General features: G+C 26.0%; 3 protein-coding genes across 8 annotated transcripts; 2 read left to right on the plus strand and 1 right to left on the minus strand.

Moving 5' to 3' along the window:
* The first annotated feature begins 1,325 nt into the window (after window positions 1-1,325).
* Window positions 1,326-5,386, plus strand: LOC112604229 (fatty acyl-CoA reductase wat-like). 2 transcript variants are annotated; one of them, XM_025353169.1, is made up of 8 exons: window positions 1,326-1,645; window positions 2,024-2,272; window positions 3,428-3,555; window positions 3,631-3,740; window positions 3,910-4,096; window positions 4,175-4,435; window positions 4,702-4,959; window positions 5,030-5,386. In XM_025353169.1, the coding sequence occupies exons 1-8, from the start codon at window positions 1,463-1,465 to the stop codon at window positions 5,115-5,117; spliced, it is 1,464 nt and encodes a 487-aa protein (XP_025208954.1). In that variant the 5' UTR covers window positions 1,326-1,462; the 3' UTR covers window positions 5,118-5,386. The 2 variants fall into 2 exon arrangements, with proteins under 2 accessions (XP_025208954.1, XP_025208953.1); XM_025353168.1 differs by having other exon boundaries at window positions 1,327-1,645; window positions 3,907-4,096.
* A 3,260-nt stretch (window positions 5,387-8,646) lies between these two features.
* On the plus strand, window positions 8,647-13,926 carry LOC112604303 (protein lifeguard 4-like). Of its 5 annotated transcripts, none has more exons than XM_025353270.1 (8): window positions 8,647-9,032; window positions 10,643-10,762; window positions 12,690-12,779; window positions 12,852-12,960; window positions 13,050-13,155; window positions 13,301-13,455; window positions 13,560-13,692; window positions 13,773-13,926. In XM_025353270.1, the coding sequence occupies exons 2-8, from the start codon at window positions 10,735-10,737 to the stop codon at window positions 13,887-13,889; spliced, it is 738 nt and encodes a 245-aa protein (XP_025209055.1). In that variant the 5' UTR covers window positions 8,647-9,032; window positions 10,643-10,734; the 3' UTR covers window positions 13,890-13,926. The 5 variants fall into 5 exon arrangements, with proteins under 5 accessions (XP_025209055.1, XP_025209059.1, XP_025209057.1 ...); XM_025353274.1 differs by lacking the exon at window positions 8,647-9,032 and adding an exon at window positions 9,306-9,651; XM_025353272.1 differs by lacking the exon at window positions 8,647-9,032 and adding an exon at window positions 9,773-9,801.
* Window positions 13,927-14,069: 143 nt separating this feature from the next.
* Window positions 14,070-16,680, minus strand: LOC112604340 (elongation factor G, mitochondrial). The gene is made up of 2 exons (XM_025353319.1): window positions 16,445-16,680; window positions 14,070-16,378 (listed from the first exon to the last, which is right to left on the minus strand). The coding sequence occupies exon 2, from the start codon at window positions 16,352-16,354 to the stop codon at window positions 14,117-14,119; it is 2,238 nt and encodes a 745-aa protein (XP_025209104.1). The 5' UTR covers window positions 16,355-16,378; window positions 16,445-16,680; the 3' UTR covers window positions 14,070-14,116.
* Between the last annotated feature and the right edge of the window lie 2,859 nt (window positions 16,681-19,539).

A 19,539-nucleotide genomic window follows, 5' to 3' on the forward strand; every position in this document is an offset into this window, starting at 1 on the left:
CTTATAACTATAAAATAACTTTTTCAATAAAAACTCCACTACGTAAAAACGAATTTTACAATCTACCAAATTCCAATAAACATTATAATCAATGAACACGGATAATTGATAAATATAAGTTTTAACATTAAAATTGAAAACAAGGTTCTTTATAAACAATTCATTTTTAAACAAAATCTCTAGAAAAAGTATAAATTTGAATATTTTTATAAACATTTGAAGTTTAAATTTTAACATAATTCAATATTAAAACAAACTATAACAATTTTAATGATTTTTTTGCAACTCAAAATTATTTTTCATAAAAAATCGAAAATTTTACATATAGAGTCAAACTTGGTTCACGCGAAATTGAAGGGACTGTCAAAAAAATTCAAGTCGTTCAAGTATTCAAATAATCAAAAATCCAAAAATAAAATTTCAAAATACATATTTTATGTAAAACAGTGCAATATTTACTTTGTATTTATTAAAATGTATCATAAATGTATGTATGGAGTATAATTTAAAAAATGTTTAAAAGAAGTATTTATTTTTGTTTGGAAAGTTTTGTTGTTGGTCGCAACATATTTTGCAGTGAATCTTACAAATTTATTTAAAGCTTCAAAAAGTTTATCACTGACCTTTGGCTTGTTTTTAGTTACTAACCTCAATTTATTATAAATTATATTGTATTTGTACTTATGCAATCATGGGAATAGACGTTTAGTATATAAAGCAAATGTGTATACATATAAGGAAATATCGTCATTTTCTAATTTAAAAAATAAAATTAAAACATCTAGTTATTCACGAAAATATTCAAGTTAAACAAGATTTTTTTATATTTTTTTAATAAAAATGTTTAGGGACCAGGGAAAAAGTTGAGATATTAACAATTTAAAGTTAATAACATTGAAATTGACCACGTTTCACTGTATTACTATTTTTTATTTAGGTACACATTGAAGTTAGCAAAATATTTAAATTAGTGATTTTTTATTTCAACTAAAATACATATTGCTATTTCAATTATAAATGTTTAATTAAATTATATTAGAAAATTGAACGAATTTTATAGCTGTCTCGTTTTTTTTTTTTTTTTTTGAGTGAACTGCATATTTTTTTATGTATGCTATTTTACATATGATTATTTATAATTAATAATCTTATTACTAATAATAAAATTAATTACTATAAAAATGAATACCAATTAATTTATATATTTATAAAATGTGCAACATACGTTTAAGAAATATGTTGTCCTTCGATTAAACGTGAAGATACGTCACGATTTTTGGTGAAGACTCGATAAAATCAACGATGCAATCGCCATTTTTAACGGATATATATAGAAGAAAAATTATTACACGTAGTAAAAGGTTCAGAAATCTTCGATCCACATAATGTACATTCTGAGACATAATTGTAGTGTAATAATTTAATTGTTGTTGTGTTTAATTAAACTAGAAAAAAAATTGAAATGAGTATAGCTGAAACTTTTAAAAACGGGACAATCCTCATTACCGGTTGTACAGGGTTTTTAGGGAAAACACTCACAGAAAAATTGCTAAGGTCATGTGACGTGAAGAACATTGCGATTCTCATTAGAGGTAAAAATGGATTATCCGCCAGTCAAAGAGCTACGAATATTTTTAAAAACCCTGTGAGTATTTTATTGTCCTTAATAGCTTAATAATATTTTTTTGGAATAATAAAATCAATAAACGTTATCTTTTTCTGACTGATAATAATAATCAATAATTAAAATTATTAACTACTATATTATTATAGGTGTGTACGTTCCGACTACTAAAAATAAGCCCAATTTATTTCGTTCAAAATTATTTCCAATTAAATACGCTATAATTGTATTTATTTCTCGTTCTCTAATAATCCTTAAATGTAATTTTATAAAAATTTATATAATTTGACAATATAATATAATTTAATTTTGATCACCATATTTTTTAACAATATTATTTTTAAAATGTCTATTATAACAAGATAGTATTTTATCATTAATTATTTTATATCTTTTAAGATATTTGACCGCCTTAGAACTGAAAAACCCGACTTTGTGACGAAGATCAAAATAATTGATGGAAATATAGAAGAACGCTCATTAGGAATATCAACAAACGATCGTGATTGGTTGATAAAAAATGTGAATTTTGTTTTCCATTGTGCTGCTACAATCAAATTTAATGAAACTCTTCAGGTGGCAACAACAATAAACATTCAAGGAACAGAAAATGTATTAGCACTAGCAACGAACATGAATAACCTTAAGGTAATAGAAAATATAAATAGATTATAAACTATAATTATTATTAAATATTTCAATATTAACTATGTGTTAATCATATTTATTTAATGAAATCGATGTGCATTCATAAATAGACTAATATAGTAAAATATTCTAGTTAATTTAGGAAATATTCAATTCAAACTAATAAATATTGTAATTGATAATAGTGTAATTATTAAAAAAACGCATGGAAAAACTGTGTGCATGAATTGCGTCCTGAATCAGGTAAACTAACCCTTTCGAACAAATTGCTCTTCGAATGCAATTATTTTTACTTTTTCAATTAACATTTTGTAGTGGTTTCTAATGGTTTCCAAATCTATTAGTATGAAAACTCATGTAGTGTCATGCATGATGTGTATCTATTAAACTATTGTATAACAATATTTAGTTATTAATCCGTAATTTTTAGCTTGATACAGTCATTATGACATTGTTGAACAAAACCGTAATAAAGTTTTATACATTTAATTATTATATGCATTTAGCAGTGTACACCGGAAGCTTTAAGTAAATATGAATTAAAGGCAAAACATTATAAAATAATATAAGCTGACCTCGTATATAATAGTGTGATGTAACTATTATCTGATTATTATAGATAATTCATTTTTCAAACATAAACGATATTATTTAAGTGTGATCGGGTTTTCGGTTTGTGTCATATTTACTATTAATATCAAATTAAATTAATTATTGTTAATTTATTACATTTATTTATTTATTTAATATTTTATAACTTTAAATGAAAAGTAAACTTATGTCAATGATTTTAATTGAAAAGAAAGAAAAATTAAAACATCTCGATGGATTTAATTTTGAACGCCACAAACATTATTTCAAATAGAGATATAAGATAGAAGTTTACAAATAAACTATCATAATTTTTTTTTAAATAGAAAATCAAGATAACATGACAATTGTAAAGGTTATATCATAAAATATTTACTTATACAGTATACGACTGACTGTTCATTTTCACTTGGAAAAGTTTGTTGTGCACAATTATATCTTAATACTAAATTAAAATTTAACACACCAATTACTCTAACAAATACAGTAAAACTGTATCCATTGGTCTACATTGTTATTATTAATAATAATATATTGGAATACAATTTTAATTTGTTATGGCAGGGTTTTGTTTATGTATCAACAGCTTATTCACACTGTCCTAGAAGTGAAATTAAAGAAGAATTCTATCACGCTCCAATAACAACTAAAGAATTAAAACAATTAATTAAAGGAAATGGAAAAATCGATAAGTAAATCATTGTATATTTAGTTTGTTACTATTTTTAATTTCTTAGTTTTTAATTTACATATTCTGTAATAAATAGCATTTTGGTAGATTGGCCTAATACATACACTTTCACTAAGGCACTTACCGAAAATATGATATCACACAACGAAAACCAATTACCAATTTCTATATTTCGTCCTTCAATTGGTAAGAATTGTATGAATACAGTTTGAAAATACTAGAACTATAGAAAATGTATGTTTTATTTTAATTGTTAATTATGTATTTAACTAACCAATAATTCATTTTAATTGTTAATAATTTACTTATTTTGTTTGAAATGTGTAATCAAAGATATTAAACTATGGTATAGTAGGTTGCACACGATATGAACCTGAACCAGGGTGGTTGGATAATATGCAAGGATTAGCTGCTATAATTACTTCACTCATAGTTGGATTTTTAAGATTAATACCAATGTCCGTGAATAAAAAAGTAGATATCGTCCCAGTTGATTACGCTGTCAATGCATTAATTAGTGTAATGTGGGATACAGTAAATAGGTACAATAATTGCAAATTATATTTTACACATAAGTTTACAGCGTAATTGACATATTTTATATTATTCTATTTTTATAGATACCAAAATGGTAAAGAAAAAAACATGAAACCAAAAATTTATAATTACGTGTCTAGTTTTGACAGCACATTACATTGGCGAACGTTCATAGTTTATGTTTATGAAACTTATTATCAAGTGCCTCCGTTACAATCAATGTGGTACATATGTTGTATATTTTCTCCAAATCGTTGGATCATTAATATTACGAGATTATTTTTACACCGAATACCTGCTGCATTTGTAGATTTGTCATTATCTATTTGTGGCAAAAATCCAAAGTAAGAAATGTGTCTAAAAATATTATTGTTAAAGATTAGTATTTCCGATAATAATGATGTGTGTTTTTTTTTTATTCAATTTTTACAATAATATAGTTATTTTTAGTTGATCACTATTTTTAAATTCTAGTTCTGAAAATTTTGTATAGATCCGACATATTACAGTACTAATTGATTCAGATCATTTACTATCATCAATTACCAAAAATCTTAATACTTTTATAGATTTATATTTATGAATTTATTTATTTTATTTATACTATTAGAATGTTGAAATTATATGCAAAAAGTGAAAAAATGACGGATACGGTTGAAGTGTTTACAACGAGAGAATGGAAATTTGATAATAGTAATACCCGAGAATTATGGACATTACTAAGTCAAGAGGATCACAAGACATTTTGGTTCAGTTTCGAAGAATTTGATTGGAAGCTCTATCTACAAAATTTAGTTTACGGGATTAGGAAGCATCTTCTACACGAAGACTTAAATAACATAACAGAAGCATTATCAAGGCATCGAAAGTATATAATTTTTTTGTCTCCGAATATTCGATTATATTGTTATTACATGTATCTTATTATTTTTTTTCAGATTATATTGGTTGCATCAGTTGTGCATATGTTTTATTATTTACATTGTATTTCGAGTATGTTGGATATTTGTGGTTCTACTAATGTAGACCTAACAATAGTACGCTTAATAACTTCCCTTGTGGTGATTATTGTTTTAATTATTCTTATATTTTTTTTAGTATAAAATTGTTTACAAATTTTTCTATCGCAGTTCAGTCAGTTGTTTCGTTATCCAAACAATTATTTTTACAACATTTAAATTTAAATTATTTTTTCACATATACATTTTCTTAATACTACTTCATATTACTTTTTGGACGCAGTCAACAACGTTTTGGTTTAAATAATTATCCTAATTTTTCAATTCAAAACAGCAGTCAAGCAAATTTCAATAATATTCTGTACTGTATTACTAGTTATATTGTGAAAAAAAAATTAATTTAAATAATTTCAGTGGTGCTATTTACTTGTATAAACAATTCAATGAAAATTATTATTTTAAAGAAAGTTAATTATTTTAAAATTTTTAACTTATAAATAGGAATAATTTTATTTCAGCTTCCAAACCTGTTTTTCCAATAATTTTAGAAACAAATATAATATGTTTTATATTTTATCTTTGATTCACAGTTTATGCATACTATAAAGTTAGCTAAGTATTGTAGTTGTTTCATATACCTCTAATTGAATATAAGTCATTAATCATTATCAATCTTACAGTATTACTCTATTATTGTCTATATTTTATTACATATTATGAAACAGCATTCAATAAATTGTCAACATCACATAATATGTCTTTTTTTTTAATATTATATAAAAATGTGTTATGTACAATTTATGTATAGTTCGTTTAAGTATCTTTTTTTTTTTTAATTTAGTAGTACCACAGAAAAACTATACCTTAGTATACATTTTATTAGTACCTATATATACATAAAAATTTATAAGATGTCAATCAAATTTTCATTTAGCCACAAACAAAAACAAACTATCTAGGACCTAAAATTCTTCGACAGAAAATTTAAACAGTATTTATGTAATAAGAAATATATATTTAGATAAATATAATATTGATTACAATTTTAATTGAATTTGTACGTAATTTAAACTAATGTCTGATAAAATATACAAATTTGATTTTTTTAAATTATGTGTGCAATGATGAATATATTTACCTTACAATAATGTATGTTATTTTTATGTCTGTGTTTACAATAAATAGTACATATATAATTCGTTGTTGATAAAATGCTTTGATTTTAAATTTTTAGAGTACTTTTTGATAGAAAACTGTATCTATAGTTTATAATTTAAGGAATTCAAATTTAACAGTTCCTAGGACTTTGTTTTATAATCAGGAAAAACAAAAAATTTAACGCGAATTCAATTTTTGACAGAATTAATTTTATTTTTAATATAACTAAAAATAAATAACCCCAGATACTTGAAATTTTCACCAAACGCTTATATTATCATATTTTTTTATTTTTTTTATTGAACTTAAGCCCGGCGACTAAGGCCATTAGCTGTTGTAGGGTTATGAACTATGGTAGGAGTAAAGTTGGTACGGTAGATAACAAACTCGTGTATGTGTAGCAAGGTTTTTAACCACTATAAACCCAAGTGGTCCCATCCGGAAGCTAGTAGATGTGGCCGTTACTTACTCCCAGTCGCATTCCACAACTGATAAGCAGCCAACGCATCACGCCAAGCCTGAAGCCACTATCATATTTTATTAATGATATAAGTGATAAAATTTTAAAAGTAGTTTGACTCTTTTTAAACAATTTATATGCAAGAGAAATTTTCAATTTTTGACTGTCGATTAAAAATTATTTGTTGGGTAAAAATACTTGAAAATTTAATAGAAAGCTCCTCATAAGCCTTTTTACAGATTAACAAAAAGATTTTGAAAATCTAGTTATAATATTTTTTTTAAAGTATTTTAAGTTAGAATTTTAACCAAATTAAGAAAAAATTTTAAAAAATATGTACATAAAAAGACATCGATATTCACTTTAACATAAAAATTGTATTTTGTGTATAGGTATTTATTATATATTATTATGTATTTTTACAAATTATTTCTAAATAAATATTATGCTGAAATCAATTTTCTTTTAACTTAAAATAAAAATATAAATATTTTGGTTTTTGAAAATAATTAATAATTTCCTATTATGTAAATGTCAAATGGTGATATTGTTTCAATTAAAATATTTAATTCCAATATGTTCTAGCTGGTATACTATTACAATGTTTTTGTGAAGTTTTTAAATTTTAAAGAATTATTTTGGTTTTAAGAAAAATTCTATTTTATTTTAGTTAAAATGTATGTGAATTTAAAGTGTAATATGTTGGATTTTATTTTCTGATTTATTCACTTATAATGTTGGTGAAAATTGTTTACGAATAATTTTTTTTTTTCGCGAAAAAATTTTTATTTTATAGCCATGAAGTGCTATTAATGAATAGTCTCTTCAACAAGTCAACCATGTCCAATTACCAATATATACTATCATTATCTCCATTGTACTTATTGTAAATATTTTTTATACAGATTGTACAAATAAAAATAAATATGACAATATTTAGTTATAAAATCGTCAACTAAATAATCAGAAAAAAAAAATAACTTTGAAACCTATCAACTTACATAATATATTATACACAAAATATAAATATATTTATGTTTTAATTCAATTGATGCTTGATTGTATTGATATTATAATTTACTATCTATATCAGCTGCAGTTCTTAACCTTTTGTAGATCACGGATCCCTGATCAAAGATTTTTAGAAATCACAGACCCCCTTACCATTTTTTTTCGAATAATATCTACCTTTTTTTTTACAAAACATCTCATATTATTATAACCAAAATTTTATTAATTATTTTATATTAAAAATCACATAAGTAGACATAACAAAACATACGCATTTATAATTATTTTCATTACTGCTAATTTTTCATAAAAAAGTAATATTAATAAGATAAGATAGGTCTATCCCTTAAATAATAAGATACCTATATTACATACAAAAAAAAAAAAAAATAAATAAATAAGAATCCAACATTATTGTAATAATGCACTCGTATTACGTATCAACGTATGTCATGTATAATGTATTGACGTTATAATATGTGTTGAGACTGCCGCGGACCACAGATTAAGAACCGCTGATCTACATGATATACCTACAAGTATTGTAATAATATTATTATTTATAAGTTATAACATTATGAATATAATTATTTATTTATATTATTATGTTATTATATTAATACCGGTCAATAAGAATCAAACAAAATCAATGAATTTAAAAACTAAAAAAAACTTAATTCTTAATACATTTTACGATATTTTATATTATACCTACTCAGTACTCAGTTTTAGCATTAGTACCTACGATTTACGAGTATCAACACGACACAGCTACAGATATTATTGTGGATACCGAGATACGTCACGCGTAGCGCTCCTAGCAGATCAATTGGCGACAACAAGTGGATCACGCCAGCAGTCAAGCAATAGACAGTTTTTAAGATGGCGCAACAGTATATAAGACGTGAAACATATACAGCGCTCCAGAGATGGCGATGTGCACCATATCGCCGCCTTCACGATAAGCCGTAATCACTCCCATAATTATCTACTAAATGATACCCCGCAACGTGACTACTAAATTATGGGAGAGGAGACGCGTCGTTGTTTGATGTTTCACAAACCGTCGTTTGTAAAATATGTCGAATTTCTTGTACCTGTGTAGTACGGATTCGCTTAAATGATCGTATTTCTAACGTGAAAATTCGGCGCGCTAGACATATTTATCAATAAAAGATTCACTTTAACACGTGTACCGATATGTAGAGCACGAAAAAGCTTAACTACACGACTCGATTTACGTTGATAACCCAATTAAATGTTTTATAATACACAGTATAAAACAATTGTTTCATTGCGATGTTGTACGTATTTTAGTAAAGTGTTGTGTCTTTTACGTTTTAACTCATAAAGGTAAAAAATCTGAAGTAATTTTCGGCATTTATATACGTCATATTAATCGCCATATTATTTCATTATAATACTTAAATAATTGTAATAACAATACAAAAAAATAAAATAAAATACTACATCATAGTTTAAGGTTTAAGAATAATCTTGAAATTACATTAATACATTATCCGTTGACTTTGATAACAACATAGTATATTATTGTTATCTATCTCAGTGATTTAGGCATAGACTTATAACCTTATAGACTGCGCTTAGAGAGAGAAACGTGGGGACGAAATAGATTGAGAGAGAAAAAAGAGCGTTTGGGCCGTTACAATGTGCTATTTAATTAAACTGTGATTAAACTAAAAGTTATTTCTTTCCAATATATGTTGTGATTATGTTATTAAAATTGTATACACAACCGCCTGAAATACTACGTTAAAATTTGATCATACATCTCCAAGCTAGCTTAATGAGCGTTTTGTTTAATCATATGATAAAAAAACATAATGGTCCTTCATGAAATGGCCCAAACTATTTTCTTTCTCTCTCAATCCATTCCGTCCACAGAAGTGATTGACAGGGAGGTGTGGTAGGCACAGTCCATTAGTTAATAAGTCTATGGTCTATGGGTGTGGTAAGCGCAGTCCATTAGTTAATAGGTCTATGGATTTAGGAGAACAATTTTATCAAAGATAGTATTATCGTTTAATCTATTTTATGTTATCTACTATAGCTGTGTTTTCTACATAAATAAAATATTATTAAATATTAAATAATAACACAGGTACTTTACTGCTTAGTACTTTTTATAGTACTTACTACTTAGTTTTGTGATTATCTATTTAACACTTATTAGTTATTAGTTAATATTATAAATCATTATTCATCGTTCATCTCATTCATCATACATGATCTAAACGTTTCAGTTTTATTTGTTTAGCATAAACTATCCATGGTTTTCTAGTTATAGTGTTATACAAGTTTTTTTTACTGTTTAACTTGAACTAATATAGTATACATTAGCTTTGTCTGGTAAGTGGTAATTAATACTATCAAATATTCATAAATAGTTTCTATAAATTTGGCCATTACAAAAGCTATGTACTCATACATTTTTTAAATATTAATCTATTCCATAATTTTTGAATTATTATATTAATTTCTTATAATATTAAAAATTTACCATAATTTTTGCTAAAATTACATAATACAACATCATATGCATCAATAACTATCTTTGAACATCTATTTTGGACATCGCGATCCTCATTTGAAATACATTGATAGGTAATAGCTGGCTTATAATCATGAACACTGAGATGTTTTAATTTTTATATTGTTATTTAATATTATAACACTTTGAAAACAATTACTTTATAAATTTCATAGGTTTTGCAATATATTCTAAGTTAAATTTAATTTTTAGATATTAACATATTTAAGTAAAAATCTACAAGATAGTCATGAACAAAACTTATTTTTTTCAATTTTGTTAACAACCAATTTTTTATGATATTATCTTATTACCTATTGCTAAAGATAAAGTAGTTGTAAATATCTAATCTGACATTTTAATACGTATACTAAATTATAACTTTTTTCTTTTTTTTTATTTCATTTTCAAGATCAATGTTTGACAAATGAATTTCCTAGTCAGTATTCAATTTTTTTCAATACATTGCTTGTGTGCATATAGTCAATAAATTATTAATCAACTATGATGATGGATGATGTAAATTATTTCGGTAATTATAATTGATAACTAATTTACACCTTATAATTAAGATGATATGTCTCTGTCTTATAAACTTACAACATAGAACATTTATTTTCAACAATTCCAATTTTGTATATTAACCTTTAATAATAGTGTAAATTGAACAATTATCAAACAGTTTTTACATAGGTTTTTTTTATTTTAATTTTTAACTTGTAATATTCTGCATACTCATAACTTTAAAAAATCCCATGATAAAACATAGATAATATTCTTACCTTTAAATTTGTTAATAATTTAACTCCCTCTATGATTAAAGTTAATTACACAAAATGTAATCTATTAAATACAAATTTTCCTTGTTGTATGTTCAAAAGACAAAGACAACATTAATGGGTATGGTGTCTTCTTAACAAAATATTAAAATACTTAAACATAATTATTAATTTATCTAATTTCAACTGTAATTGATAGTTTATCTGAGTAATGACCAGCTGTTGTTGTCATACTTGTTAACATAATACATAGTTTCTTAGTTGAGTTAAATATACCTAAAAAATCATTGTATTTAACAATGAGTAAAAGTATAGTACTCCCTCAAGATAACTACTGTTTTTTACATTTCAGTTGTATTAGTTAGTTACCACCAACTAATATAGATTATTTTATAGTATTACTTTATTATTTTCATGTTATATTATAAATATCTAATTTTAATATAAAAAAAAAAAAAAAAAACAAAATAATATTGATGTTTAATACCTATATCTTTTTTCATTACTAGAATACATACATTTTTTAAAACACTGTAAAAATCAACTAATTTTATGAGGTTGACAGATTATATAAGTTCAAAACATAAACAATATCACTAATGAAATAAACTTAAATTTTAAACAAAGCAATTTAGTATTACATTTTTTTTTTAAATCATCCCACAATATACTTTAGTACACATTATTTAATTAAAACTAAGTTTTAATATTAATACAATTTGGCTGAATCTTAGCATATACTTCAGTGCCACTATTACCACCTTTTTAAAAAGTTGACGCGACTGTATAAAAATTGAGATTGAACCTTTTGGCCCACCACTAAACAATATGTACCTATGATATTTATTATTTTTATATTATTTATTGGCAATAACTTGCTTAGAAAGCTAATTTTCAAGATTTATGGTAAATCCTAGGAAAGAAGTATAGAAAAATAAAGTTTAATGTTATGTTATCTATAACATGTTGCCTTATAGTTATTAAAAATAAATCATTTCAGTATATATTTTGATTAAATAAGACAAGATCATATTTCTACAGTTTGTTTTTAGAAAAATAACATCAGCATTAGTAAAATGTATAGCATATAATAGTATGCATCAGTGGTCACCAAATGGAGGCCCGCAGGCCGCATACGGCCTCCAAATAAATTTTATCCGGCCCGTAGACAAAGAATAAATAACATATATTTAATAATAGAATATGTTCTCATTACATCCAATTTTAAAATAATACTTATTATGTGTTAAAAATATGTACTTAAAATTTTGATGACCTGCAAAAAATTTTCAGATTCCTAATGTAGCCCTTCAAAAATATTAATTGGTGACTCTTGGTATACATTTTATTTTTTAATTTACTATAGTATACTGTTTAATTTCTTGATTTAATTTAATTAATTTAAAATCATTGATTGGTAGTTATTATTATTAATATATAATGAATTTAGATGGAATAAGACTATTAACTTGATTTTGTATAATGAAGGAAATATCTAACACAATTAATTAATTAGAATAATTACCATCTTTAACTTAAGTCAATTAATTGTATCCTCGATAGATAGTCCAAATATTTATTGAATCAATACTTAATAACAGTAAAAATATTTTATAATTAACTATCCTATCAAATTCAGTACATTAAACAACAAATGTTTTCATTATTTTTTTTTTGTAGGTACAAACAATAATGATGACAAGATAAATACTTCATATCATTTATTAAGTATAGAAAATACAGAAAAGCAACACGTAAAAGTATGCCAAGGTATTTCAATATCTACCTACATTCTAAATGTATTTTAATAAAATTATATTCATATTGTTATTTTTGTTTTAGTATTTTTAAGAAAAGTGTATACACTTCTAATACTTCAATTGTTTGCATTCAACTTAATGGGATTTTTCTGTTTATTTACACCAAAAATACGATTTTTTATTTACAACTTGTAAGAAAAAAAATATAAAAATTTAATTAAATTCCTTAATGTTTTTTTTGTCAATCCCCAATTAGTAATTTAAAATTTTTATGTTTCAGTGAATATATGTTATCTATTACATTAATTTTTAATGTGGCTGTACTTATATTTTTACATATGAAACGCAAGCATTATCCTGCTAATCTTATAATTTTAATAATTTTTGTAAGTATACAAATAATAAAATAAGTTTTCTAGACCTAACCTTTAAAATTGAAATATTATTGAGTATGATAGAGATTAAGTTAAATTGTAAAACATACACTATCATTTTAGAATTCTATTAATAACTGTAAAACTTTAAATGTAGACTGTTATAGAAGCTTGTACTGTAGGAATTGTAGTCACATCATTTGATTTATTTATACTGCTACAAACATTATTACTCACCTTAGTTTCAATAATAGCAACAATATTATATTTAAGTAAGACAAAGAGAGTGGGATTATCTTTGACTGAATATTGGTGAGTGTTTTAAGTTGATAGCAAATATTATTGTAATGATAATTTAACATTACATCAAAGCCCTTAGCATGTATTTACTTTATAATTTGGTTTTATATTTTTAGTGTTTTGCTAATTATAACTATATTTTCGTCTGGTGTGTTAATACAAATAATACTGGGCAGTACTACATATGAACTCGTATTGTCAAGTATTAGTTCATTATTATTTTCAATGTTCCTCGTGCATGATGCTCAGGTAAAAATATATAGTGAAAACCTTTTTATTATAAAATAATAATGAAGTTAAATTAATATATTTAATGTTTGTTGTTCCAGAAATTGATGTGGAAATTACATCCTGAAGATTATGTTTTTGGTACCATTAGTATATATTTTGATATAATCAATTTAATTCCTTATGCACTTCATAAAGTTTATAACTTAAGATTCTAATATATTATAATTTTAAAATTAAAATATGTAAAAGTTATGTATTTGTATTGTTATATAATTATTTTTTACAAAATTATACATATATTTTAATTTCTAATGCATATAAATAAAATAATAATTTATAAACAAATTAAAAATTGAAACAGTTTTATTACAAATGTTTATAAGATATTTTACTAGAAAAAACAACAATTCAGTCAATGTAGCTAATTAATGATATTTTTTCCTTATGACTTAGTATTTTTTTTTGAATTAAGGAAAGCTTGTAGTTGGCCTGTACTTTCTAAATAATTCATAACTATTTTTTCTTGAGTTTCAGGTGTTGTTGGCGAGTATCTTACATATTCCATGCTGAATTCTCCTTTACCTTGAGTTAATGATCTTAATTCTCCTGCAAATCCAAACATGCAGTTCAATGGTACTTCTGCATAAATTGTTACCCAATCAGAGGTTCCTTCACTTCCACTAATAATGCCATTACGTTTATTAAATTGACCCATTACAGATCCTTGAAATTCTATAGGTACAACTGCTTCAACTTCCATGATTGGTTCTAACACTTGCCAAGCTGCTTCTTCATATGCTTGTTTGATAGCGCCTTGTGTAGCTAGTATGAATGCAAATTCACTGGAATCCACTATATGATGAGCTCCATCTAATAACCTCATACGTACTCCTGATATTCTATGACCAGAATATAAACCTTTTTCAGCCATCATTTTAAAACCTTTAATTATTCCAGGAATAAACTGCTTAGGTACATTGGGCCCAGACGTTTCATCAATAAAATCTAAATTTGTGTTTTCATTTGGTGGTAATGGCTCTAAAATACCTATAACTCTGGCATATTGCCCTTGACCACCATGCTGCTTTTTGTGGAAATAATCAAATTCAAAAGGAGAAACTAAAGTCTCTCTGAATGCAACTTTTGGTTTACCTAATTTTACTGGACAATTGTATTCTTTTTGCATTCTTTGACCATAAATTTCCAAATGCAATTCACCCATACCAGAAACAATAGTTTCTTTGTTGTCTGCATCATACTGAAACTTAAAAGTTGGATCTTCTTTAGTAAATCGAGCTATAGCTTTACTGAAATTATCTCTATCTTTTGTGTTGACTGGTGAAATAGCCATGGACACAACTGGATCTGGTACAAAAATGGATTCCAATGAAATATTGAGTTTTTTATCAACAATAAAAGTATCACCACTAGCACAATCTACACCAAACAGTGCGAATATATCACCAGCATATACTTCATTAACTTCTTCCATTTGATCTGAGTGTAAACGTACCAATCTTGATAACCGTACCTTTTTAGATGTTCTAAAATTATATATGGTATCGCCTTTGGATAATTTACCTTGGTAACATCTCATATACGTCAGCTGACCAAATCTTCCAGCTTCTAATTTAAATGCTAAAGCAATGAATGGATGAGTTCCATCTCTTCTAGGATCTAATAATACTTTTTCAGGGTTATTACTATCGTCGGTTGTACGTAACCCGAAATTTTCTACTTCTCCAGGATTTGGAAGATATGATAAAACAGCATCCAACAGAGGTTGAACACCCTTGTTTTTCAACGCTGTTCCTAGGAGAACAGGCGTAAATGTTCTTTTAATACAGCACCGTCGAATTGCATCAATTAATTCTTGTTCAGTAGGAGTTTTTTCTTCAAGAAACATTTCTCCTAATTTTTCATCCACGTTAGACACGTGTTCAATTAATTCTTGGCGTTTTTCTTCAGCTACTTTTTTCATGTCTTCTGGAATATCACCATATTCTATGTTGTCCCCAAATTCGCCATTAAAATAAATTGATCTCATATGAATTAAGTCGACAATTCCTTTAATGTTACTTTCATGTTCAATTGGTAGCTGTAAAAATGCAGCATTATGTCCAAGTTTACTTCTCATATTAGCTAAAACTTTGTATGGATTAGCACCAAGTCTATCTAATTTGTTAATAAAAGCTATACAAGGAACATTATAACGTTTCATTTGTCTATTAACTGTTAACGTTTGACTCTGTACGCCCCCGACTGCACATAGTACTAAAACTGCACCATCTAAAACTCTCAGTGCTCTTTCTACTTCTACTGTAAAATCAACATGACCTGGTGTATCGATAATGTTAATATTATAATTTTTCCAAATAGTATAAGTAGCTGCAGATTGTATTGTTATGCCTCTCTGCCTTTCCAATTCCATTGAATCCATAGTTGCTCCTACATTGTCTTTACCTTTAACTTCATGCATTTTAGCTATTTTACCTGTATAATACAAAATTCTTTCAGTCAAAGTAGTTTTGCCAGAATCTATATGAGCTGAAATGCCAATGTTTCTGATGTATTCCAATTGTTTGGTATCATTGCTTTTTGCAACATTGCACATGCATCGTATCCACACATTAGCCTTTTTTAAAATAGCTTGTCTGCCAAAATTAAGTCCAAAATACATTATTTATTTATTTTATCACGCTACCTGTAAACATTAATAATAGTAATATATATTAGACATTAATTAGATATTATTAAACATAATACTTACTTATCCAGACTGTGTTGCCCGGATTCGAACCAGGTTTTGAATATCGCAATTTGCCACAGTAATAAAATATATTAATGCAATATTAACTATTGAGAGATTTTTAAGTTTTGTTATCACTCTTGTAGTGGCTTCTTGTTATCACAGATTTTACATCACCGGGTTCACCATGTAGATAATATTATATCTTTAATACCACATGGTAAAATCCAAGTTTTATAGATTATGTGTTATCTATAAAAATTGGGTAGAATTACCATAAGAATTTATTATCAAATCCCACTCATGTATGTATATACGTAGTTATAGTTCCATGTTGAAACCAATAAAATGGCATAAATCGCGAAAAAAGTTTACCTGTATAGCATTATAGCTATTATTGTAATTGTATTCCGTTTACACTTTAAGTCTGTAAACTGTGTAGTTAATCCCATTATCATAATTTACCAAAAAATTTAAAATATTCAACTAGGTACTTCACCGTGTGGTTTAGTAACAAGTGAAATTGCATTACAAATTACAATATCACTAAAATATACTAAAGTCTAAACAATATTTTTTAATTTGGTGAAAATTAAAAAAATTCTTAACACTGATCTTATAATACATATATTAAACGTAGGTATAGCCGTATAGGTAATACACAAATACCACAGTGGTGGAAGCGCGGTGTGAAGTTATTCAATTATGAAATGAAAAAACAATTAAAACAGAGGCTTTGTCCTTCGCACAACATATTTTCATTTCTACGCAAATTTATATTCTATCTATCTACTATAAATTCTTATCATATACCTACCTATCTTAATAACAAAAATGTTTAATAACTAAATAAAAACTAATTAAAAAAAATTAAGTACTAACAAGCATATAGATAATGGATATTTTTTTTTTTGATGAATTTAACTTTAGGTACCTACTAACATCTATAATATTTTAAATTAGGTAAATATTATTTTTTTCGACGATAAAGTGGCTACTTCTTTAAAACTGTTCAAACCAATTGAATTTGATTATTCAGAGAACAATTATTAAAACTATTGTTTACAAAAATATGGCATATTTATATTAGATATCAAGTTTATTATTATAATATTATATTACCATATAATCAGTGACGGCACTAGGGGGATAAGCTTGATGTAAATAAAAACAATGGATAAGTTTGAACTCCCCTATTGTGCACGGCCTGATTTTTGGGAATTCTCTCATATATTTAAAGCGTAAACGATATTGCGATCTACTAAATTATTAATTAAAACTAATTTTATAGTTAAAAAAAATAGATAATATCATTAATGAATGACTTCTTCCTTCTAAAGTTTCACACTTTCATGTGTATTTCATCTTTGTTACATTTGATTATTTTTCTAAAAAACAATAAAATAAATCTATACATATAAAATCCAAATACCACTAGCTGACTCACTGATCGCTGTAACTCAAAAAGTATACAACGTACGAACCTGAAATTTTGAATAGAGATACTTCTCATATTTTCACTGAGCAATAAGAAATGATTTTAAAAAATGTTGCGTTTTAATGGAGTAATTAACAATTATAATTATTCACCACCAATATGTACGAGTATTGTGCTGCATGGCACAGGTACACGGCGGCCCGCAGGTTTCCATTTTCCAACTACCTGTAACCCATACCCCATACCTACCGGTAGATATGAATTGTTCCAAGAAATTTATTAATAAAAATAATATTATGCATTGCACATACACTAATACTACTATTAAATAATATGAAGTATATGAAAAAAATAAAAATACCCACAGGCGAAGCCTGGTAATTAAGCTAGTAGTATATAACTTTAAAATTAAAATTAATATAAAAATATGAACTTGAAACATTTTTAAAAATAAATTGTGCATTTATATTTCAACATTTTTAATTTCTATAAACAAAAAAACTTTAAAAAAAAAATTATATACTTACATTTTCAAATTCTTTGACCTTACTAACTTTCTTACCAATTTTTATTAAAAAAAAACTACCTAATATGTTTATAAATAGATTTAAGTTAGTTAAAATATTTCGAAAATTCAATTGCATAGGTAGAGTGGAATTAAACGTGACACGAGATACTATAGACATAATAATATATACCATGTAGTGTGCTTATTTTTTGTCTCTCCAAGTCGTGAAATCAAAATGATTGTTCAAGTCAATTGTGATTAAAAATAGTTTGTTCAATTAACACAAGTTAGTTTTATAAAGTGTACAAAAGTGTGAGGCGTGAAGGTGCTGTAGACTCAACAACTCTGATACTTCAGGATATTATACATTAACCACGGTCTCGTTGTTGTTGTTGACCGGCGCGAATAATCATAATTCGTGAGAACTGAGATCTGCGAAGGACCGTGATTGTTGAATATTACTATTATATAATATGTAGATTTGTCAAAGCCGGTTTCCATTCCTTATTAAAAATTATATATTTTGTGATACAATACTTACAAGCCTTCAAATGTCTACTTATTGTAAAATATATCTTATACAAATTCTGAGAATCGCGGGTTCGTTACATGCTATATACCTAGTACCATTTGTGATTAATGATTATACAAACGGTTTATATAATCAATATTAATATCCCTACCTACTTCAAACCTAATAAAAAAAAATATATACCAATAATGAAGTTAAAATGACGTATCTCCAGTCCCGATTATTTAGTATTTGTTATTAAGGTACGGCCGCACTAAACGCGATTTGCAATGCGAGCGGTTACGCGAACGATATTGTCCAGCGATTTACACGATATTGGTGGGGCCAGTCCCACGTTTTTATTGCTTTGTGGTGAATGGTTTTAAATTTTAATCGCTAAAATGACTTTGTTAAAATGGCTTGCGTAAATGAGTTTTATTATGTTTGGATAGTATTTTTACTTTATTTCATTATTAACTTATTTACTTTAACTGCAACTCGAGGATGTGTAAAAAATCACGTCGCTGCTACTTAGTCACCGCGACGAGTGTGTCACTACTTGTCACTGCGATACAGTTCGTGCCTTCATGCCCTTCATGGTGACAACACACACACACACACACACACACACACACACACACACACACACACACACACAC

The sequence above is a fragment of the Melanaphis sacchari genome, unplaced genomic scaffold (assembly GCF_002803265.2).
Source record: "Melanaphis sacchari strain LSU unplaced genomic scaffold, SCAv2.0 Contig11_pilon_pilon, whole genome shotgun sequence".
In the NCBI taxonomy this organism is placed as follows: Eukaryota; Metazoa; Arthropoda; class Insecta; order Hemiptera; family Aphididae; genus Melanaphis; species Melanaphis sacchari.